Below are 21,813 nucleotides of genomic sequence, written 5' to 3'. Positions count from 1 at the left end.
AAGTTGTCAATGATACAATGATACCTATTTATTGAATATTTTTGGTACAGCTAACACTAAAGATACAACACTAGGGGAAACTGTGATCCGTGGGAGGGCTTATCGGAGGAGGGCTTATCAGCGTCCACGTGGCCCTCGCTCTGTCGGCTTCAGTTGCTATTTCGGTTTGAGCTCCGATCTCCCGGATCTCGGATCTCCTTGGGGCCCTAGCTCATTAAACATCTAGTAATAAAGATTCTTAGCAATATGCAACAATACAACAGTGACTGTATTTGGGGATCTGGCCGGAACTACTGCTCGTTCTGCTTCGTCCTTACGCCGTACTTGCTCCAGAAGGTGACCTTGGCGGTGGTCTTCTTCAGGCTGTCCTGGAACACGGAGCACGTGTCGAAGGGCGGACAGTAGAGGTGCAGGGAGACGGAGGTGTCCGAGTGGCTAGGATTCTCCACGCGATGCAGTCCCAGGTTGTCTGTGAAAAATTAAAAAATACACACATCCAGTAAGTACATAAAAATACAATATTTTGTAACTTCCAAATTTCCTTACCATTTATGTAGGCCACATCGTTGACGGCGATGGGTGTCTCACCGATCTCCACCAGCTCTCGACTGTCGATCTCGCCATCGGGATGATGGGAGTGCCGGGCGGCAGTGTCCCTGCCCGATCGGTTGGGGTACTCATAGCGCTTCTCGCGCAGATCCCCCTTCAGCATCTTCATGAAGCAGTGCGAATCGGCATGGTCGTGCACCGAGGAGCCGTGTCCCTCGCCCCAGCAGAGGATCAGCAGATTGAACTTGCCGTTGCCGGCATCCACCAGATTCCGGGTGTAGCTGTAACGATCGAACTTGGCGTACTTGCGCCACTCCCGTGGATTGGACTTGTAGGTGAGCATCAGGTGGTTAACCATCTCGATGTTGACGTAGTTGGACTCAAACTCCCGGTGCAGAGCGGCCACCAAATCCGTCAGGGTGTCCACCGCGGGTCCGTACTTGAGGGGCTTCTCCAGGGCCTGGTAATAGCTGGTGGCCTGGCGCAGGTACTTCTCCTGGTCCACCTGCTCTATCTCGGAATCGATCTTGGACAGGGCCATTTTGGGCTTGCTCTGGTTGACCTATGGATTCGAAATGAAATAGTGGTTCATCAGTTAAAGCTGAAGTGCGCCGAAAAGTACCCATATATTGTCTATAGAGTTCAATTCTCAATTGATTTAGATGAATTACGTTGTAAAGTCGATGATCGCTGGTGATAGGTAGGTATATATATATATATATATGTATATTCTGATTGGATGCTGTTCGAGAAGATTGAATCGCTTCCAGTAATCGCACACGCTCCACCTCGGATTGCAAAAATTCAACTGAACGGACACCCCGATTTCTGGACATGATGCTCTCCTCCTCCGGCTATATAATCATAATCTACTCGGATCGGATCGGATCGGAACGGATCGGACGTAAGTCGAAGGCGCAAATCCGAAGCAATACGAAAAAAGAAGAAGTCGCCGCCGATAATCGCCCAAGCCCCCTTATCAATAGTAGATTTTGCCCATACCCTGTGCTATATAATATATGTACGTATGCCTCCATGCCTACAGATGGATCGAATGTTGCCAGGAGGGCTCAACAGATGAACAGATGCGCCTCAAAATCTGGACAAGAGGTTAATGGCGCTCTAATGGCATCTCTTGGCGAATAAAAAACAAATTTCTAATATATATATACTTGTCGAACAAATATTGGACGATAAGGGGGCATGGTCACTGATAGCTGATTAAATCTACCTGCTGACGCATTCAAAAAATCCGAGCGGTGTTATTTTTCTTGAAGATCTACGGGTTCTATCATCACAACTGTGATACTTATTATCGGCCAGGGATTTACCCTGAAATGCAAATTTGATTTACGAAAACGCAGGTGATTTTTCTGGGCAAAGATTGAGTTTTGTTTGCAATCATTATTTAAACATATTGCCTACTTTCAGGTTGGTTACACATTTATTTTAATTGCCTGCCATTGCTCATTTGTAAAGACCACTTAAGTGTTGTGACAATGCATTTGAGGTCTCTTTGTGATTCAGGAAGTTCAAAGTGACTAACACACTGACCTTACTTTCTCCATTCAAAAAAAAAAAACAAAACAACTCAATAAACAAAGGTTCTTTCATTGTTCCCTTGAAGTTGTTAAATTGAAGAACCCCCAAAAAAGTATTATGTAAGTACAAGTAATTTGTCTGCCAAAGAAAACACTTTCCATCTTGGTTGCAATGTCAGCAAGTGAACTTGGTCTAAAAGTAATTACGTTTTTACGATCCCCAGCTGTGTTGTTAAATATTTTCCCCCAACTGCCACATTAAGGTATGTATTTCGGTTTGGTATTTGAAAAATGTTTTGCAATGGCCAAAAAGCATTAAACTGCCAGCTTGGCAGCTAACTTTCGCAACAGGTTAAGGCCAATAGCAAAGTCAGAGCAAAAACCCAAAAGCTGCGAACTGCCATTTGCGTCAACTCAATATTAAGCGAACAAACAATTTGGAAAATTGTTGGAAAGCCGGAGTCAATTTTCGAGGCAGTTCAATAAACTAAAGATTGCAGCGAAATTTTCCAACTATTTATGAGAGAAAAGTGGTTTGTTGGGAATTTAAGGATAAAGGACTTACCATTTTGTTTGATTTTTTAAAGTTTTGACTTAACTAAAGAAACTGAATAATTTTGGCTTAATTTTGAAATTCACTTTTGAAAAAAAAATTTTTTGTTTTCAGGACTTGGACTTGCACTTTTTACGAATTTTCACTGGTTAGTTGCCACTTGGATGCGCGTCGCCAGGTTTGTGTGCCTGTTTTGGGTATCTTTCACCAATTTATGGAGATTTTAGCCAGCAAAGCCCCAGTTTCCACTCAAAACGCAATTCGAGTCACAAAAACGACGCCGGCAGAAAAACGACGCAGCTCGAATGGCATTTTGAGCGCTTTTGGCCGCCGCGAGCCAAACTCAAACCCAAAGCGGTTTCACTCGGCCCAACCTGGGCTTGTTGTTGTTTGATCAGTTGGCCTGGCCCGAAATTTATGCTACCATGTCGACAAGAGGTTGAGCGGCCAGATATTTCAATACATTTCTCCCCCCGGTCCAACTATTAATTATGGAGTCGTGCCGTTTTTTATTTGTTTTCTCAACCGATCTTCTTGGTTATTTGCTTTTTTGGCTAAAAGAAATGGCCGAGAGCCTTTTGTCATAGCCACTCGATGGAATTCTCTAGTCGAATTCAGCCTGGGGTCAAATGATGAAAGGTTTTATAAAGACCTATACCAATTGTGTGTCAAGTACGGGTTGCCAATATTTGCTTAGCTCAAAACACTTGGCTCGACAATATTTATAAAAAAATTTGAGTGGAAACACATTCAGTTTTTGCCATTAAAAACAAAATTTTAAATGCTTTTTCTGCATTAATTGATTTTTAATTGTGTTTGTTTTTTGTATATTTTAATTTTATTTTGTAAGTGTATCTCAAAGATAGTCAGACATTTTTCCCACTTCACCACCGCCTCATTAACATTTGCGATCTGTTCGTGGCTTTCTAACCAGGTTTATTCAACTTTGAACTATGCTTTTCGCATACCTGACCCACTATTTGTAAATCATTTGCATATTTCCAAAACAATTTAGAACGAACATTCATCTTTGTTTTCGTATTTTCGCCTTATGCAGCTAATAACAAAATCATTGACCGTTGGCGAATCAAAAACAATATTTTTATATTTTTCAACCATAAATGTGGGATTCCTCAAATCAGAACAATATTTGCGCGTTTGAATTAATGTTCTTATCAGCAGGAACACGTTTTGTACAAACAACAGAGGCCAAAGGCGACCACTTGTAATTTAACGGAAATAAATATGTGTGTTCCAATATTAAATTATTGCTTTATTCATTTGAGCTGTTGATAGACAAACTGAATCTTAAGTGTGTATTTTATGTGCACATTTTTTCCATTACTTTTAATTATTATTGGTTTACAATTTCCTTAATATCTAGATAGGTATACATAAAAACATCGATACACATACATTTTTTTTTTGGTTTAGGCAATAAATTCTAAATGCTCACATATTAAATTCTGCTGAAAATTTAAATTTCAAGCCTCGATAAGGTTAATCTCACTTCACTTCAAATGTAAAATGCAGGTTAATCTTCATCCTCTTCGGACATATCGAATTCGTCATCATCAAAATCGATTATCTGGACAAAATATATAAAACTTATAAATAGTAACATGATAATTAAATAACAATGCCACAAACCTCGCTGTTTAAACGCTTAACTCGGAGATTCCAGTCAAATCCTCCAGATATTTTGCAGTTTCGAAAGTTTTGAAGAGGAAGGCATGTCCTTCGTTTTTATAAGCATTCAAGACGGCCTGTAAGAATATATAAACATGTTTTGAATACATTTAACTTAATCTTAAATCTTTAAACTCGTATATAAAACTAGAAAAGCCTGGGTTTTTTTAAAATTCTTACCGCTGAGCAGGCGATGCACTGAGCAAACTTTTGGGTAGCAGGCAAAATATTCTCATAGTTGCATAGCATTCCACGGATGGAGTGGGGCAGAATGCCCAGTAGACCCTCCGGCACCTTGCCTGCAGCCTCCTCCGATTTGCCACGCCCACTCTGGGCGTAGTAGGCGGGTGCCAGTTCCTTTTGAGGATGTTGGAGTAGGGCCACCAGCAACTCCACCGCATAACTAGCTGCAATGTTGGATACTCCGGGTCGGGTCACAGTGCACTGCTGATCCAATGTGCGATCTTTGAGAGACTGTAAGGAATGGAAACCAAAAATTATAATTTCGAAAAATATATTATATGCTAATCAAAAATGATTCATATGCTGGTAGTTATTTTTAATATTTAGATTGTTTTTAAGACATTAAGCAATTATAAACAACTCTGTAAACCTTTAGAGATGAAGATTTAGACGTATATCAGTTTTGTGTTGAAATAAACTAATTTTTTTTAGTTTCAGTAAATACAACGAATAAAATATTTACAATTTACCATTGTTTGTTGTCATACAAAACATAAACATGCAACTATACATAAAGAATTGAAACCAACAATTTACAATTGTTTGTAGTCATACAAGATCTTAATATGCACTTATATTATATATGGGTTAAAACCGGATCGATTTTAAGATATATCAGCATTTGTTCAATGATATTTTAAAACTATGAACAAATTTGGAAACTCAGTTATAAACAACGAATTAAAGAAACATGCACTTATCCATATAGGGTTGAAACCGGATCGATCTTAGAATATATCAGCATTTGTTCAGTGTGATCTCGTAGAGCTTCGGCGCCGGTGCAGTGGAAGGCCAAAAGCTTTCGAAAGCTTTCCAGTGTCAACAAACACATGCTCCGAGCAGGCAGAGATGACGCCTCCGGACGAGAACAAAACAAACAGTTTGGCCAATACACCTAACTTAAAGTATTATAATTTTCGCGGTTCCATCGGTTACTTGAGTAACCCGCCTCTCCGCCCACTGCCGATTAGATAAGGCTCCGGAGAGCCGGAGAACTCCGGACTCTCCCACAGCCCTAAAAAATAAACTTTGTGTTCGTTCAGTGCAAAGGCAATAGCTAGTTCGATTGGTAATTGCTGGCGAAAACAGAAAGGAATTGGTTGGAAAATGTTGACCGAGTTCGCTGGCAATCTTTCGCATCCGCTGGAGTTCGGACATGTTCTGGAGATCGTGGCCAAGACCATCGATGGAGCAGCCAGGTGAGAGGTGTTCAAGATTCTGATTCTGATTCTGATTCTGTTACCTGCGGCCCACACTCGGTTTTTGACTAATCACTTGTCAAACTAGGCTCCTTATCAGTTCGTGACTAATGCCTCGATTATGATTGCTTCATTTTGGGCAGGTTCCACATCAACCTCTGCACGGCAAAGAGCACGGTGGATCCGAACGCGGACATTGGGCTACGCTTCTCGTGCTACTTTCGCAACGATGTGATCGTAAGGAACACCCGGGTGTTGGGCGCCTGGGGCGAGGAGGAGACCCATGTCCCGGACCCCAACACTCTGCCCAATCCCATCGTCAGTGGCGAGTTTTTCCTGGTATACATCTTGTGCTTAGAGGATAGCTTCGCCATCTCCATAAACAGCCGGGAATACTGCAGGTTCCGCTACCGGATGCCGTTGGGGGCGCTTCGTGCACTGGAGATTCGTGACCAGATCCAGGTGATCAAGCAGGTGGATCACCGCACTGTGTTTCCCAATCCCTGGCCGGCCATCCACGCCTCGGACTACTTTAAGGCGTTCAGCAACGACCAGCCCATTTTGTTTAGTCCTGGCCATGTGATCGTCCTTACAGCTCGCTGCTTCGAGAACAAGAAGGGCCAGTTCATCCTCAAGTTCATGGACTCGGACACCAAGCGCGAGGAGCTCCATTTCAGTGTGCGCTTCGACGAGAAGGCGGTAGTGCGCAACTCTATGAACAAGAACTTTGAGTAAGCTGGCCTTATAATCTGGCAATCCTGAGTGGTTTAACTGACTGTTCTTTGCAGATTCGGAAACGAGGAACGCCATGGCGGTTTTCCATTCGTCTTCAATCAGCAGTTTAAATTGGCGCTCGCCTTTACGGACCGGGAAGTCCTCACCGCCGTGGATGGTTACAACTTCTTCAGCTACGCCTGGCGTACAGCTAATGCCATGATGAATCTAGTGGGTTTCAAGGTGACCACCATAAATGGCCTGGTGGTGCAGATAACCGGTGTGGATCACCTTCAGACGGGGGACCCCACTTGCGCTGGCTTCGAAAAGTATTCCCGCCATGATTACGAGTGTGTCTAGTAACCATTTAACCAAACTAACTAAGTCTGAAAATACTTGTGCTATCTTAAATATTAAAAGCTTAAACTCACGTTTCCCGGTGCCGTGACGTCGTTGCAGAAGTAGCAACCCAATTGATCACCCCTAATGCACTTGAGTCCCTCAATCTCTTGTCCAATGTCGCCTGCCTCCTCGCGAGTGGTGCCATGTCGCATCACTAGGTAGCTATCAAAGCCAAGGGCTGCATTGATGACAATCTTGGAGGGGTGAAGATCAGTTTAATTTCCTGAAATGGCTGTTTTTTTTTGTACCCACCTTTTGGTTAGCCGCTCCCAGCAGCGTGGGCAGCCAGCGACTCTCGCGTGAATCCGTGAGCAGAAAGATTGCATCGTGATCCCGAACCTGCTGCTCTATCACCTGCAAATGCTCCTTCGTCTGGGCAAGCAGGGATTCCCCAATGGTGTGTCCAGGCATGGGAATCTCCAGAACATGTCCTGCCGTTTCCGCAGAAGGGTTGATCTCCCGCAGTCGCTGCGCTGCTGTGGTGGCCTTCATCCGATTGCCCGCCACGGCATCCGCATGGGTATACAGATTCTGGCGCACTGGATTAGAAAATCCTATCTTGCCGTTGTCCAGCAGGGTAATGTGCTTAAAGCCCCAGGACTGTCAATTCAAAAATAGATTTAAGCATGCTCTGTGGAATACATTTAACTAAACCCACCAACAGATTCCTTGCCACAGCACAGCCTAAAGTACCAGCTCCAAAAAGTAAACATTTAGTTTGGGAAATGACTTCCAGATTGAGATCGGGAACTAATCGCCATTTCATTAGTTTCAAATTGAGGTTTACGGAGTTCTCAGCCAGTCTGCATAAAGTAAATAATATATAATTAATACGTTATTACTTGGGTCTTCAGCTCATTTCTTACTTGGCTGGATCCATGCTGTCCCTCATGCAGACCATTCTTGGGCCCATTTTGCCATTTTTATTCAGCTCCCATCCCACAAATTTCACCTCCTCGGTTTGGCTTAAGTCGCAAGCTTCAGTTTGGATCACCTCCCAGATAAGGCTTTCATCCACCTGCATTTGTTGATTATATCGCAGGCCCAGAAACTTGAGTGTTTTGCCAACGAATGAGGGGCTGTAATGGGTAGTAAATAGTGGTCATTAAAGCTTCAAGTGTTAAAGATACTACCCACCATTGCTGGAGCAGAAAGGCAGCATAGTTCCGCATCAGCCAAGCTGGATGCTCATATTCGCTAGGATCGGCAAAGCCAAAATAGTAATGTTCTACTTCGTTTTCATCCAGAGAACTTAATTTCCGGACTTCAAAGACCTCCTGCTCGTTATTAGCATATAGAATGAAGAAGTTTGAAGACTCAGCGGGCAGGCATTTCAAGGCCTCAGTGTAACTAATCCTATTGGGTAGGTCCCGGAGCTTTTGGACCGCGCCCTGCAGCTTCAAGGTTGGCGTTAGTGGGCAGGGAAAGGCGAACCAATAGTAGTAGCTGTGGCACTTCAAATCGGCGAAGGAGAGAACAAAGAAGCGGGTCATCAGACTGGGATCCCTCATCACGGCACCACTGCACATATCAGCCAGCAGTTCCTTGCCCTCATCGGCAAGCAGTTGCAATTTGTCCAGGGCCTTGAACTCTTCGATTGTGTTCTTGTTGTAGATGGTGCCGATGGCGGAATGGCTGAATTTCGGTGGCTGTGCTGTCCTGAAATGCGGGTGCATAAGCGAAAGTGGTAAAATCGACTCCACCCATCCCAACTTACCTGTTGTAGGCTGTGTAGTCCACTTCCAGGAGACATCCACTGGCATTGCGGTTTGTATAGTGACCACTTATGGAACGCTTTGAGTCGGACAGGCGATCCAGGTCAAGCTTAATCTCCGCCAGCTTGTGCCAAAAAGTGGGCGACACAAAGGATTCCCATGGTGCAAATTGCAAAATCATCTCCTTATCCACACTCATGTTTTGTGGGGGCGTTGTTTACGTTTGGGCAGCAAATAATAAACAAAGCTCTCGATGGCGATAGGCCAGCAGAAAGATAATTTATCGATAACTACAGTGGCTTTAAGCTAATAAACATTATTTTTCAGAAGAACTTTAAATATCTGGAAAATTTAGATCTTAAACAAAGGTCTTTTATTGAAACAAATTGAAACCCTCTTTAGTAACTTATCTATTTAATATCAATATATAAATAAATAAACGTTAAGAGTGATAACTTTATTTTCAAATTATTAATATAATTTGTTAATATATGGAACAGTTTTAAACCTATTTTTAATACAATATTAAAACACAAAATTAAGTTATTTATTTAAACAAACTATATAATTTTTCTTAGAAGTATACTAATTTAATATATGTTTTATAGTTTTGCACTCATATATAAATAAATTAAAATTACTGGTTTTAGTTTTCGACGTTGCACTGTAGCTACTTGGTAATTGAAAAGTGTATTTCCACTGGAACTCAATACGGTCACACTTTTACATTTCCATTGCTGACCAAGATTGAAAAACAAAAACAGCAGAAGCGACGAGCGAATCGAATCAAACCAAGAATGGATCTGCAGCAGCTGGAAGAGCAGGCGCGCCAGGCGGCGCTCAAGGACATACAGAACATGCTGCAGCGACCGGGTCAACTAGAGAAGGTGGAGCAGTACCGGCACCGCATCGCCCGAAAGAAGGCCTCCGTAGAGGCGCTGCTCAAGACCGGGATGCAGGGCCAACTGGACGGTGTCAGAGTAGGTCTTAAGCAGCTGGAGACCTGCATGCAGGACGTGCGCGAGGTGAGGCGCCGAATGGACGAGGTGGAGCGCCTGCTGCAGGGCGTGCCCGAGGTCTATGACGCACTGGAGGTCGTCCGCGAGGAGAACACAAAGCACTCGCAGTACGCCACGGCCATGGAGAACCTGAAGCATATCTTCAACGTGGACGCCAGCGTCCAAAAGACGATGGCACTGATCGAGGACGACAAGCTGCTCAATGCCCACCAGTGCCTGGCCGATTTGGAGAACTCTCGCGATGATCTCCTCTACGAGCTGCACAAACAGCCCAAGCAGCACGCCTCCGACAAGATCACGTTGAAGCGCCACTTCGAGAAGGTGGACACCGTGTCCCAGGAACTGGAGAAGAAGCTGCGCCTGATCCTCAGCCGCACGCTGAACACTCTGCGCAAGAAGCCCACGATTATAGTCACCGCCCTTCGAATCATAGAGCGGGAGGAGAAGAACGACCAGTTCGCCCTGCAGCAGCAGAAGGTCACGGGCTTCCTGCCGCCCGGAAGACCGAAGGCGTGGCGTCGCATGATCATGGACGTGCTGCAGCAGTCAGTGGTCACGCGCATCGAGGGCTCCAAGCTGGAGGAGCGGGCGGACAACAAGATGTGGCTGGTGCGCGATCTGGAGATCCTGCGCCAAATCATCCTCGAGGATCTACGCGTGGTGAAGTCTCTGTGCGTACCCTGCTTTCCGCCGCACTACGATATTTTGGGGAGTACGTCAAGTTCTATCACGAGGGTCTTTCCAGCTATGTGAGTAATCACCAAAATATTTGTATTTCAGGATTATCCATAAACAAAGATTATTCCTTTTAGTTGGACACCATTGTACGCTCTGGTCTGGAGGGCAACGAATATGTATCAATGATGGCCTGGGTCACACATACGTACCCGGGCGTGGAGTTGATGTCCCACCCCGATCTCAACGTGGATGTGCATCGATTGATAGGAACTCTGCTGCGGCCGGAACATCTCAAGGCGCTGGAGGATGAGTACCTGCAGAACATGCAGCGCAATTTCCAGGAATGGATGACCAAGGCCGCAGAGACGGAGAAGCAGGAGTGGTTCACCGAGACGGTGCCGGATCAGGATGAGGAGTACTATCACACGTCGGCGCCGGTTATCATATTCCAGATGATCGATCAGCACCTGCAAGTGACGAACACAATTCACCAGGAGCTGACGTTCAAGGCGCTGGTGATGAGCATCCAGCAGGTGGAGATCTTTGGCCAGTCTTACCTGAAAAATGTAATCGAGCTGAAGGACCACCATTTCCGCAATCGGGACCAGATTAAGTACTTCACTCACTACATCATCACCATCGTAAACAACAGCCAGCAGATGGTGGAGTTGGCCCAGCAGATGAAGCAGCTCTACTGGCCAAAGTCGCGCACTGAGCACTACGAGGATTTCGAGCGCCTCCTGGCCACGTTCCAGCGAATCCGGGCTCACGCCGCCAGCTACCTGTTGGAGGAGGCCTTCCTGGACATGGAGTGCCATTTCAACGATCTCTTCACCGCCAAGTGGCTGGCCAGCAACATTGCCGTGGACACAATCTGCGTGACGCTGGACGATTATTTCCAGGACTACAACCACCTGCGACCGAATAACTTCGAGATGGTCATTAACGAGGCACAAAAACTACTGGCCAAGCGCTACATCCGGGCTCTGCTCTCCAAGCGGCTGTCAAAGCCACGGGTCGAATGCGATGCCATCACCCGAAAAATCAAAACAGAGGCCAAGCGGTTTAAACTCTTCTTTGAGAAGATCGCACCGAAGATTTCCCTGAGCGACTCTCCGCTAGATCTCATATCCACGCTATCAGCACTGCTCAGCTCGGATATAGAGCTCCTGGTTCTGGACTTGCACACGTTACTGGGCAGTTATCCGTCTCTTAACGAGGACCACCTGGTGCGCCTCTTCTACATTCGTAACGATGTGAAGGCGGCCGAAGTGCGAGAAAAGGTTCAGGATGCCATGAAGTCGAAGAAGGCTATGGTCAGCATTGCCAAACAGGACTGCATCTTCAAGGAGATCGTATTTAGCGACAAACTGTGGTAGGCACTGGAGTCCAACCCCCATCCCATTCCGCATTATTATTTTTGTTAGTATCGTGTATACTCCTAAACTGGGATTGTAATATCTATGCATATAATGTAATGTATCAATATCAATGAATAAATTATTATTTTATTAACCATACAAATATTAACTCATAATATTTATCATTTAATAGAATGGAAAACTTAAAAAAAAAACTGTATTAAAAATACAATACAAATGTATTCTTAACAAATATATACAACTTTTTTAAATCGTATTCAGAATACAATAAAAATGTATTAATGAAAAACATAAATTAATTTAAATTAACTTAATTGAATAATTATTTATTAGTTGTCTTGTTTTATTAAATGTATGCTTTTTAATCAATAGTTTTTCTATAACTTATGTGAAAGATTCAAATTTTAAATATTCAGGCATGTATTTGGCCTGTATTTTGAATCTTTTGACCGTTAAATAGCTAAAGCGGCTGCACTTCCGGTGAAAGAACCGCCCTTGGCCAGTGTTGTAACGGTCGAAATGGCGATTTTCCAGCACTGGTTAGGCGATAACATACGGCAGGAGTATATATATTCGCGACCGATCTCTACACGTGTCAGTTCCGTACGATCCGCGTCCCCAGACAAGATGAGCTACAGAGTCCAGCCCAGCGGCTTCGCCACCAAGTCCATCCACTCCGGCCAGAGCCCCGAGCAGTGGAAGAGTGCGTCCGTGATCCCGCCGATATCGCTGAGCACCACCTTCAAGCAGGATGCTCCGGGCGAGCACAGGGGCTACGAGTACTCCCGCAGCGGGAATCCCACCAGGACGGTGCTGGAGACGTGCTTCGCTGCGCTGGACAACGCCAAGTACGGCTTGGTCTTCTCGTCGGGATTGGGAGCCACCACCGCTGTGCTGACCATGTTGAGCAGCGGCGATCACATCATCATGGGCGATGATGTTTACGGCGGAACCAACCGTTTGGTCCGTCAGGTGGCCAGCCGTCTGGGCATCAGCGCCACCTTTGTGGATCCCACCAAGCTGGACCTTATCAAGGCGGCCATCAAGCCGGAGACCAAGCTGGTGTGGATCGAGTCGCCCACGAATCCGCTGATCAAGGTGGCCGACATCGAGGCGATCGCCAAGCTCGTCCATGGCGTCCGGGAGGATCTGATCCTGGCCGTGGACAACACCTTCCTGACTTCCTACTTCCAGCGGCCCCTGGAGCTGGGCGCCGACCTGGTCTGCTACTCCATGACCAAGTACATGAACGGCCATACGGACGTGGTCATGGGTGGCATCACCATGAACTCCGAGAAGCTCTACGCCAGCTTGAAGTTCCTGCAGAACGCGGCGGGCATTGTGCCGTCGCCATTCGACTGCTACCAGGTGAACAGGAGTCTGAAGACCCTGTCGCTGCGCATGGAGCAGCACCAGAAGAATGCCCTGAAGGTCGCCAAGTTCCTGGACAGTCACCAGTTCGTGGAGAAGGTGCTGCACCCCTCTTTGCCCTCGCATCCGCAGCACGAGATCGCTCTGAAGCAGACCTACGGCTACAGCGGCGTCTTCTCCTTCTACATCAAGGGTGAGCTGAAGCACTCCACCGCGTTCCTGAAGGCCCTCAAGATGTTCGCCCTGGCTGAGAGTCTGGGCGGATACGAGAGTCTTGCGGAGCTTCCGTCCGTGATGACCCATGCCTCGGTGCCAGCGGAGGACAGGAAGACCCTGGGCATCACCGACGGCCTTGTCCGCCTGTCCGTTGGCCTGGAGGATGCCGAGGATTTGATCAAGGATCTGGAGCAGGCCCTCGAAGTCGCCTCAAAGGCCTAAGTCCCTCACATCACATGTATTTTCTCAGGATTTTGAATTTGTATATTTACCCACCCAATAAAAGTGTTTTGTCTCAAAGAGTATGATTTGATATTAAATACTTATTCTGTCACGAATTAGTTAGGAATGATAATAAAAAGGGAACTGCAGCAAACTAATTACATATCTTGTATATACTTTACAGCCATAGTTAGTAACTGATACAATTCTTTTTTATATTGCTGTTATTGATTCAAAGTCAGTTAAATGTCTAAATTCTTATAAGAGATACGCTACTTTCCGAAGCTTTGCCTTCATGACCCCCCATAGCTACAGCCTTGAAAAATCCAAAAAACATCCATAGCCATGTCGATTACTCCATAGTATATACAAACAATGAATCAGCAAATTTATTTTCGCTGTGTCACAAATCGTTCTAAGTTGCGATAGAAGAAAGTCAAAAGAACGGATGTTCCGATTTTGATTAACAACAAAGTTTGTTAACCTTTCAGATTACGAAGATTTTTACTTGAGAAGTTAATATTTATGTAATAAAGAAAAGCCAGAAAAATATATAGATCCAATCAAAACACACTTTATTAAACTTTTTCCAAAGTGGGATTTATAATCAGTGTTGCTTATCGAAATCATTGCTTCCCCAAATGGTCTTTCGGTTTGCTTTACGACTTTTTGTTAGTTCATAAATATGGTGTGATTGGGTACAGATGGTGTTTTAACTAAATTAACTTTGGCCCATTTAAAAAGTGTTTGAAATAGTTAATTATAAAAGTTACATAAAAAGGATGAGGCTGTCATATAATGAGGAGAACAGTGTGTTTATTTAAACAATTCCCGGTACTTGTCTGACAGAATGTAATTGAATAAAATTAAGCTTTAACATTATATGTACGATATCCAAAACCATATCATTTGAAAGATACATACTATTGTGAAGTGTGCATAGTATTAAATGTACAACAAGAGCCATTGCCATATCGTTATAGTAAGCAACTGCGGCTTTCCAACATTCATAATTTTGCCTTTTATATATATCCTTAAAAAATGCATTTCAATTGCTTAAAGTAACCAGTAGTTCATGTGCAATGCATGTCCTTAGTACTTGTAACGATAAATAGCGACGCCAGCTACACCAATTAATATTGAACCCATCAGATAGCCCAGCAGCTTAAGCTGTAAGGAGAGGTTTGAGATTAATCATCATTTTTGGTCAAATTTTCTGCAGGTTTCTTACCTTGGAGTTGTCCACAAGGGGCTGCTTTTGCCTGGTGGCAGTCTTCTGCTCCATTTTCTTGGCCTGGCCCAGCATCTTCTGATACATCTCCTTTTCGTTGTGCTCTTCGCGACGAGCCTTAATGAAGAGTCTGGCCAAATCGGACTGAACGGCACGATTGTCGGGTTCGAGAGTGGCCACCTTTTGCAGCAGCTTGATGGCGCCCTGAGTGTCGGCTTTGCCCTCCAATATCTGTAGGGGAATCCAGGGAGTTAATTTATGGAAACCTTAATATTTAATCTAATCACTTACCCTGCCTTTGCGGTACAAGGCCTTGGAATTGTTTGGCTGACACCGCAGGACGTGCTCCACAGACTGCAGCGCTGCGTCGAAGGCGGCGATTTTGATTTGAGTCATGGCCAGATTGTTGTACACTATCAACCGATCCTCCAACAAGGCCTGCGTGTCACTGTTCGACAGCTCTAGGTCTTCCTTGTCAAACTCCGATTCCGGATCCCCGTCTCGGTTGTCCAGGAAGTCAAGAGCACGTCTGTATAGGTGAATGGCGGTGGTGAACTCCAAGCGCTTGTAAAAGAAGTTGGCGCGTTCTTTCTTGCGGGTGCTAAAAAGGTGTTTTAGTTAAAAGGTGTACCCAAACAGATGACCCTTCATCACATACCCGTATTTGCGCAGTATTTCAAAGCTCTTGAGGTCCGCAAAATCTTCGTATTTGATATCCAAAAGCTCTATTTCGTAGGTAAGCTGAAAAAATCAAATCATTTAGAGTAGCTCCTAAAGAGATTGAGAGGTCAAACTTACATGCGAATCGGGTGGAACCAGGTATTCGGATTCGCCATCCTTTTTCAGTCCGATGGAGCCGTAGCCAAAGCGGGGATCCACGCTGACCTGGGCCACTTCGCCGACCTGCATCATCGGAACCACCATGTCCAGTCCCTGGACGACCTCGTAGTCGCCCACGTGGCACTGGAAGTTCTTCTCCTCTTCGACCACCTTGCCGTTGTCCAGTTTGCCGGTGAAGTTCAGGGTGACCAGTTCTCCGCGCAGAGGTCGCCTGTCTACATCCCCTGGCGCCTTCTTGATTGTGCGTTTTATTAAGCTGCTTGTTGCCCAGTATATCACATTCATCCTCAATCTCGGCCTGCTCTTCGGCATCCTCCTGCGCCGCCCTTTTATCTTCATCCAGACCAGCCGCTGGTGCTGCTCCATCTCCGGAGGCGGCCTCCTCCGCGGCCACCTTGCGGATGTCCTTGGTGTCCTCGGCATTGGTCAGGTCCTCGAAGGAGCTGCTGCTAGACTTCTCCGTATCCATATTTACCTACGGGTGGCGAGGCGAAAGTGTGTAAATGAGTGGAACTCTGAACAAAGGGCAAAGGCAATGTCGTATGAATGGGCTCCATTTGCTGGTCAGCCTGACAGCCGCAATCCCTACTTACGGCAGTAACTGACTGTGGTCGCGGATTTCAGTAACAAAAAAGGTTTAATTTGATTTCAAAAGCAACATACGACATGAAAATTACAAGGAAAAGAAAAAAAATTATACGGCCTTTGGCATTTCACTGCCAGCTATCGATGTCAGCTAAAGGTGGACAACTTTTTTCGATCGCGTCACTGTGACTGGAAAATATCGTTATAATTAAAACACTTGTAGAAAAAATATACAAATAACTAACATACAAGACTATTTGACAAATATTTTAAGAAAAAGCTAACTCGATAAGGTTATATGATTAAAAATGCATTAAAGCCAAATTTAAAAAGAATGTTAAAAAGAATATGTAAAAGTTTATATATGATATAATTTCTACAAAGAGGTATTTTTTTGTACACATTTTTAATTTTTGTACTCTTCTATCTTCTTTCATCCACTGAAAAATATCGATTGGCAAAACCGACGTCAGATAGTGTGACCATATGCAAAGAGAAAATTGAAATTGAATTAAATTCAAATTCACATTCAGTTTCTTTTCAACGGTTGCCGCGAGCGGTTCAATGTGAACGATCCGCGTTTCAGCCGCTTTTCGAAATTGAATTTGACGAGATAAAAACCGCAAAGGCAAAGAACACCGCAAAAAACGATGTAAACAAAGGGATTACAAAGAAAATCTATGACAATGCCAGTGCATGCTGCACAGAAAACATAAACTCAAAACGAAACGGGCACTTGTATGTGTACACAGTGAAATCAGCTGGACAACAAGAGTATTTTGCAATTGCCTTGGCTTATTTTGTGCCACTTGCTGTTGTCGATTTGCTGTGAAATTAACACTCTTTCTATTGATAGTGATGGGAAGTTTCTGTTTGGGTGTACCGGGGTGCAAGTCCAGGTACTGGTTTTGAGTATCTTATACCTTACCTTGTACCTTTAATTAACAAAAAGAATCTAGTTTTCATGCTAATATGGCGATTACTGTATGATTTGAAACTTTAAAATTTAAAATTTACAGATATTCAAAAAAAGTTTCGAAGTTAGCTTTGAGTAGGCTACAAGATTTCAAATATTATACAATCCACTCATAACATTTTCTTCGTAGATTAAATTCAAATTCTGAAATTGATTTTCTGATAACAGATTCAAAGTAATCCAAAGATTGTAGCTATACACAGTATTATGTTATAGCTTATAAGCAAGCGTACCTTTCACATCACTATCTATTTATTAAATATTTATTGGTTATTTTCCACATGCGGTAATAGTCGTGAAAAGAAAACCAACCGACTTCCTACTTGTCTTGAACTTGATACGCCTGAACGAACCCATATATATATTTATATACTTTCGTAGATAAATCGAGCAATGCACCCGACTAACTCCATGACACAATTGATGCATATGCATCTGCATCTGCATCCCAGTATTTCCTCGATTAGGTATTTTCGCTTTTACCCGCTTTTTGCAATGCGCAATATCTTTTGGTGTGTGCGAAAATCGGTGGAGCAACCTGTTTTAAGCTGCATATTGATGTTGGCTTTTCTTTTACGTAACTCGCTCGCTGGTCGGTGGGGCACGAGCCAAAACCAAAATAAATATCACAAATAATTAAACAGCGCCGCCGCTACTGGTTTTCACTTCTTCTTGGCCAGTCATCCACTCCTCCACTCGTCCATTTGGCCAGGTACATTCGTGTTCCCAAATCCCATTCCCCAAAGCCGGTAGACAGCACGTTTTCATTATCGCACACTTCCCATCCGGAATACCAATGGGCAGACAATACCGATCGCGGTTACTTTAAGGAAATGTACATCTAAATGTTGATCCATAGTTCGTTGGCCAAGTGAACCCATCGAATCGGAAATCACTTTGTGCACAGAGCCAAGTAAATACGGCCGAGTTCAATGAAAATTACCTGATTTCGAATTCCACTCTGTCTAGTTAGGTGCTGTTGTGCCAATTCTGCCGCTTTAAGTGCCAAATATTCAAAGTGAACTAAAACAAAAACAAAAATACAAATCCACACAAACAATTATGGGCAGACAGTCACTTGTCTCAAGTGTTTGGCTTTTGTCCGGAGTTTTATCACTAACATTCGCTGGAGCAAATGCCTACGGATTTGGACGTTGCCCGAATTACCCATCGATGCCAAAGTTCAATATGAGTCGGGTAAGTTCGTAGCTGACCCCTCAAACCGGAAACTCATATATAGTTAGTATAACTTAGCTCACAGTTCAAACGATCTAGATATTAGTAAAATTGAATTAGTCTTAGAATCCTCTGAATACAATATACAAAGATGTGTTTTCATAAACTTTGTTTTGGCTTTATCATTCAAGATTAAGTTTACAATGACTCATCATCAAATGATAACACTTAAGAGTCGAATTATGTATCTATTGCCAAGGATTGCAAGTTGTATTTAAATAACTACCTTGTAATACAACTTTATTCACTAAAACAAAATAAAAAAGCAATTTCTCAGACCTGAATAGATAAGACTATTGAACAAATTTGTAGCGGCAAGCACATTAATATTCCTTATTAGAGGGGATATAGATATTATATCTCCTAATATGTCTGTGGATTTTAACTGTCCTTACAACATTGAGATGCACTGTAAAATCCGCAAGTCATCACTTATTGGCCATCATCTTGAACGTGTCACATCTTCGATTAATTAGCACAAGGCGGCGGTCGAAGCCGAAGACCTTTCTTCATTTTGTGGATTGTGCATAAGATGAACTTGAACCAATTTAAGGCCACCAAATTCGATCCGCCGTGTAAAATGCAAACCAGTTTTACAGAAGGAGACGAGAGGCACAAAAGCTTTATGGCCTGTCCGATGGTAAACAAGCCACTTAGTTTATAAAGAAGTAAATCAACCAGTACCAATGCTCACACATGGGCATGCCAAGGACAACATAGTGAATTACAGTCAAACATTCCTAACTTAAATTTGAAATTGACATCACTTACGACATAAAAACGGCATTTTTGAGAAAGCAAATATAGGGTCATCTAGGATAGATAGTTAGAGTCAAGCCACAAATTCTTTTTCTGTAACTTCAAAATGTATCTTTAAAAGTAAAGAAAAAAATATGTGTGAATTTTCTCACCAGTTCCAAGAATTCAAAAGTGAAAACAGAGTGAAATTTCATAAGCCTTTAAGGTATTTCAACTAAATTCAAGTTATTATATTTCTTAGAATTCATAAGTGGAATTTAAGTGTAGTTTTTTTTTTGTTAAACTAAATAGTGGTTTCTGTTATAAAACCTCGACAGCTAAGCGGCATATTTGAGATCATAGACTAGAAAATTGGCTCAATCACTTTAGCCGCTCAAATTAAATTGATTGAGCCTTGATTTGCATAAATGATAATGCACCATAATTGGCCGTTTGAGATACATATGTATCTGTGATTCGCATTATGTGGCACATCATCCAATTGAGCTGTTGACAGGCGTGAATTAAACCATTTGCCATCGTCCCCGCCCCCAACGCCCACTTTTGATCCGGGGCAAAGACCTCGGATCGTCGTCGGCCGTAATTAAATCCGATGCGGCGCCCTGCGACTTTGAACTGCAAGATGGGCTGCTGCCAAAAGTGCGACTCTCCTCAATGGGTTAGCAGTCGAAAACCAGTTCCCAAAATGTTTACGTTTTACGCATTGTTTGGGTTAAGTGGTGGTTGAATGGCAGGGGGGGGGGGGGCTGAATTAGTAACCCAGTTAAGTGTTTCTTGGCCGAGAGAAACGCTGGGTGACAAAGCGTGCCAAGTCCAAGAAAGGTTTCTCAGGTTTCAGGTTTACGGTGGCCAGATGATTCTAGTTGCACTCCATGTGCCGAAGGCATGGTATAAATTCTGATGAGGCAGTTGGAAAACAAAGAGACAATGGCTTTAACTGGAAAGAAAAGAGGGTAAACATGTTTAACATGTGGTTGAAAAATACACTACATTGTGTTTACCCTGCAAATAAGTAGAAAGAGCTGACTGCATATGGAATTATAATATAACTATATCTGTTAGGAATCGGTGTGTTTAAACCGAATTTAACTTGTATTAAAACAATTTTCTGTAAGTTATTATTGAAAAGGATCCATTTGTTATTCTCCTGCAGGTCCTGGGCCATTGGTTCGAGGTGGAGCGCTCCTTTTACCTTCCAGAAATCGCCTCTGGCTGCACCACCTTTCAGTTTGAGCCCTACAACAAGGCGGAACTATCCAAATTCGCCAACTTTAAGTTGGCTGTGGCCATCAAAAACATCAACCGCATGTAGGTAGCTCAAATCCTTTAACAAAATATCGTACTTTGTATTTTTAATTCACTCTTTTAGAACTGGTAATCCTAATGTTAACATTGGCTATGCGACGCCGGAAAATAGTCGATCTTCCATTATGGATTTTAAGGTATGGTATCTTCCAAAGACAAAGAAATCGAAATTATCCACTATTTGATTATTTTATAGTCCGTATTGTTACATATTAATCTAACGTTGTTTACCTCCCTAGTTTACCACCCGTTTTCCGGAGGTAATTGCCAGACTGCTCCCTGGCTCTGGAAAGTACCAGGTTCTCTACACGGACTACGATAACTTCGCCATCCTGTGGTCCTGCGGCAGCATCGGCTCCTTGGGTCACTCCGACCAGATCTGGATCCTGGGACGTGGTCGGGACTTCGAGGTGGACATCCGCTCCAAGGTGTACGATGTGTTGAAACGACTGTCCCTGGATCCGGAGAGGCTGATCATCAGCAAAAACAAAAACTGCCCAGAGGCGCTGTAAAAGGCGCCTTTACCGGCTCATCCCCCTCATCATCAATATATATTTAAGTTCATTCGGTTAAGGAACAAATTCCATTTGATGCCTAATCACTTAGGCTGCTGTGATATCGGAGGAGTGTGAACGCAAATACAGAGACAAATAAGAGTAACTCGATCGGGGATTTTCAATATATAATATGAACTCATGCTCGCATTGGCAATTAACGTGGTTGTCCTAATTAGTTGGCAATAAACAGAACTGCCCAACGATCTGAACTTAGTCGTGATTGACCAACGAATCGATAAGGTTCTGGAGAAGATGTCCCCATTGTGGATCTGGTTGTGCGTAGTTCTTCTAATCATCCACTGGCCCATGTCGGAAGCTAGAGGAGGCGGAGGTGGTGGAGGAGGACATGGTGGTGGAGGAGGAGGACATGGCGGAGGAGGTCGAGGCGGCGGCTTTGGCGGAGGACGAGGCGGCGGATTTGGTGGAGGACGAGGCGGCGGCTTTGGTGGAGGACGAGGAGGGGGCTTCGGAGGAGGAAGAGGTCCAGGATTTGGCGGACCAGGCCGTGGAGGAGGCTTCAGGGGCGGACCCCCCGGAGGTTTCCGCGGTGGGCGGCCATACGGATATGGTAGATACGGTGGAATATGGCGGGTACGGTGGATATGTCGGTTACGGAGGAGTTCTTCCCGTGCCTGTGCCCGTTCCTTATCCGGCGACCTACAACCGTTGCTACTACGATAACTACTACTACAATTACTACTACTGCTGATGCGATACGGTTATGGATGGTTTATTTATACAAATTACAATCAACACGTTGTTTTGTTTTAGTTACAATGATTATGTAAAGTTACCCAGAAATTCGGGCTGTAGACAGTTCTCTAAATATTC

The 21,813-nt window shown here is 43.9% G+C and overlaps 7 protein-coding genes and 1 long non-coding RNA gene across 13 annotated transcripts; 5 read left to right on the top strand and 3 right to left on the bottom strand.

Annotated features, from left to right (window-relative positions):
* Window positions 1–10: 10 nt before the first annotated feature.
* Window positions 11–1,385, bottom strand: LOC128255079 (cysteine dioxygenase type 1). Its single transcript, XM_052984565.1, has 3 exons — window positions 1,221–1,385; window positions 547–1,111; window positions 11–469 (listed from the first exon to the last, which is right to left on the bottom strand). The coding sequence occupies exons 1-3, from the start codon at window positions 1,383–1,385 to the stop codon at window positions 291–293; spliced, it is 909 nt and encodes a 302-aa protein (XP_052840525.1). The 3' UTR covers window positions 11–290.
* LOC128255084 (uncharacterized) lies at window positions 1,120–1,947 on the top strand. Of its 2 annotated transcripts, none has more exons than XR_008267597.1 (3): window positions 1,120–1,249; window positions 1,304–1,453; window positions 1,595–1,947. It is a non-coding gene; the product is annotated as an uncharacterized LOC128255084 (long non-coding RNA). The 2 variants fall into 2 exon arrangements; XR_008267598.1 differs by having other exon boundaries at window positions 1,304–1,534.
* A 1,775-nt stretch (window positions 1,948–3,722) lies between these two features.
* Window positions 3,723–8,861, bottom strand: LOC128255076 (ubiquitin-like modifier-activating enzyme ATG7). Its single transcript, XM_052984562.1, has 9 exons — window positions 8,608–8,861; window positions 8,028–8,549; window positions 7,757–7,969; window positions 7,549–7,693; window positions 7,143–7,490; window positions 6,920–7,084; window positions 4,513–4,806; window positions 4,294–4,409; window positions 3,723–4,231 (listed from the first exon to the last, which is right to left on the bottom strand). The coding sequence occupies exons 1-8, from the start codon at window positions 8,802–8,804 to the stop codon at window positions 4,302–4,304; spliced, it is 1,992 nt and encodes a 663-aa protein (XP_052840522.1). The 5' UTR covers window positions 8,805–8,861; the 3' UTR covers window positions 3,723–4,231; window positions 4,294–4,301.
* Window positions 5,477–6,918, top strand: LOC128255078 (32 kDa beta-galactoside-binding lectin). The gene is made up of 3 exons (XM_052984564.1): window positions 5,477–5,774; window positions 5,918–6,505; window positions 6,563–6,918. Exons 1-3 carry the CDS (start codon window positions 5,683–5,685, stop codon window positions 6,846–6,848), a joined length of 966 nt encoding a protein of 321 aa, XP_052840524.1. The 5' UTR covers window positions 5,477–5,682; the 3' UTR covers window positions 6,849–6,918.
* Window positions 8,862–9,314: 453 nt separating the features above from the next.
* On the top strand, window positions 9,315–11,826 carry LOC128254871 (exocyst complex component 3). Its single transcript, XM_052984220.1, is given in 3 exon segments — window positions 9,315–10,324; window positions 10,327–10,373; window positions 10,437–11,826. Coding segments are annotated over 3 exon segments (2,214 nt in total). The 5' UTR covers window positions 9,315–9,402; the 3' UTR covers window positions 11,682–11,826.
* Window positions 11,827–12,212: 386 nt separating this feature from the next.
* Window positions 12,213–14,402, top strand: LOC128254789 (cystathionine gamma-lyase). The gene has a single exon (XM_052984089.1). The coding sequence runs from the start codon at window positions 12,312–12,314 to the stop codon at window positions 13,491–13,493; it is 1,182 nt and encodes a 393-aa protein (XP_052840049.1). The 5' UTR covers window positions 12,213–12,311; the 3' UTR covers window positions 13,494–14,402.
* On the bottom strand, window positions 14,290–16,313 carry LOC128254790 (peptidyl-prolyl cis-trans isomerase FKBP8). The gene is given in 7 exon segments (XM_052984090.1): window positions 14,290–14,663; window positions 14,725–14,955; window positions 15,016–15,325; window positions 15,383–15,465; window positions 15,523–15,819; window positions 15,821–16,039; window positions 16,158–16,313. Coding segments are annotated over 6 exon segments (1,212 nt in total). The 5' UTR covers window positions 16,034–16,039; window positions 16,158–16,313; the 3' UTR covers window positions 14,290–14,585.
* A 378-nt stretch (window positions 16,314–16,691) lies between these two features.
* On the top strand, window positions 16,692–20,965 carry LOC128255216 (apolipoprotein D). Of its 5 annotated transcripts, none has more exons than XM_052984792.1 (5): window positions 16,692–16,801; window positions 18,095–18,322; window positions 20,274–20,428; window positions 20,490–20,562; window positions 20,665–20,965. In XM_052984792.1, exons 2-5 carry the CDS (start codon window positions 18,188–18,190, stop codon window positions 20,935–20,937), a joined length of 636 nt encoding a protein of 211 aa, XP_052840752.1. In that variant the 5' UTR covers window positions 16,692–16,801; window positions 18,095–18,187; the 3' UTR covers window positions 20,938–20,965. The 5 variants fall into 5 exon arrangements, with proteins under 5 accessions (XP_052840752.1, XP_052840753.1, XP_052840755.1 ...); XM_052984793.1 differs by having other exon boundaries at window positions 16,702–16,887; XM_052984795.1 differs by having other exon boundaries at window positions 16,702–16,923.
* Window positions 20,966–21,813: the final 848 nt, after the last annotated feature.

Source organism: Drosophila gunungcola (genome assembly GCF_025200985.1).
Source record: "Drosophila gunungcola strain Sukarami chromosome 2R unlocalized genomic scaffold, Dgunungcola_SK_2 000006F, whole genome shotgun sequence".
Taxonomy (NCBI): domain Eukaryota; kingdom Metazoa; phylum Arthropoda; class Insecta; order Diptera; family Drosophilidae; genus Drosophila; species Drosophila gunungcola.
This window is presented reverse-complemented; position numbering and strand designations above follow the sequence as displayed.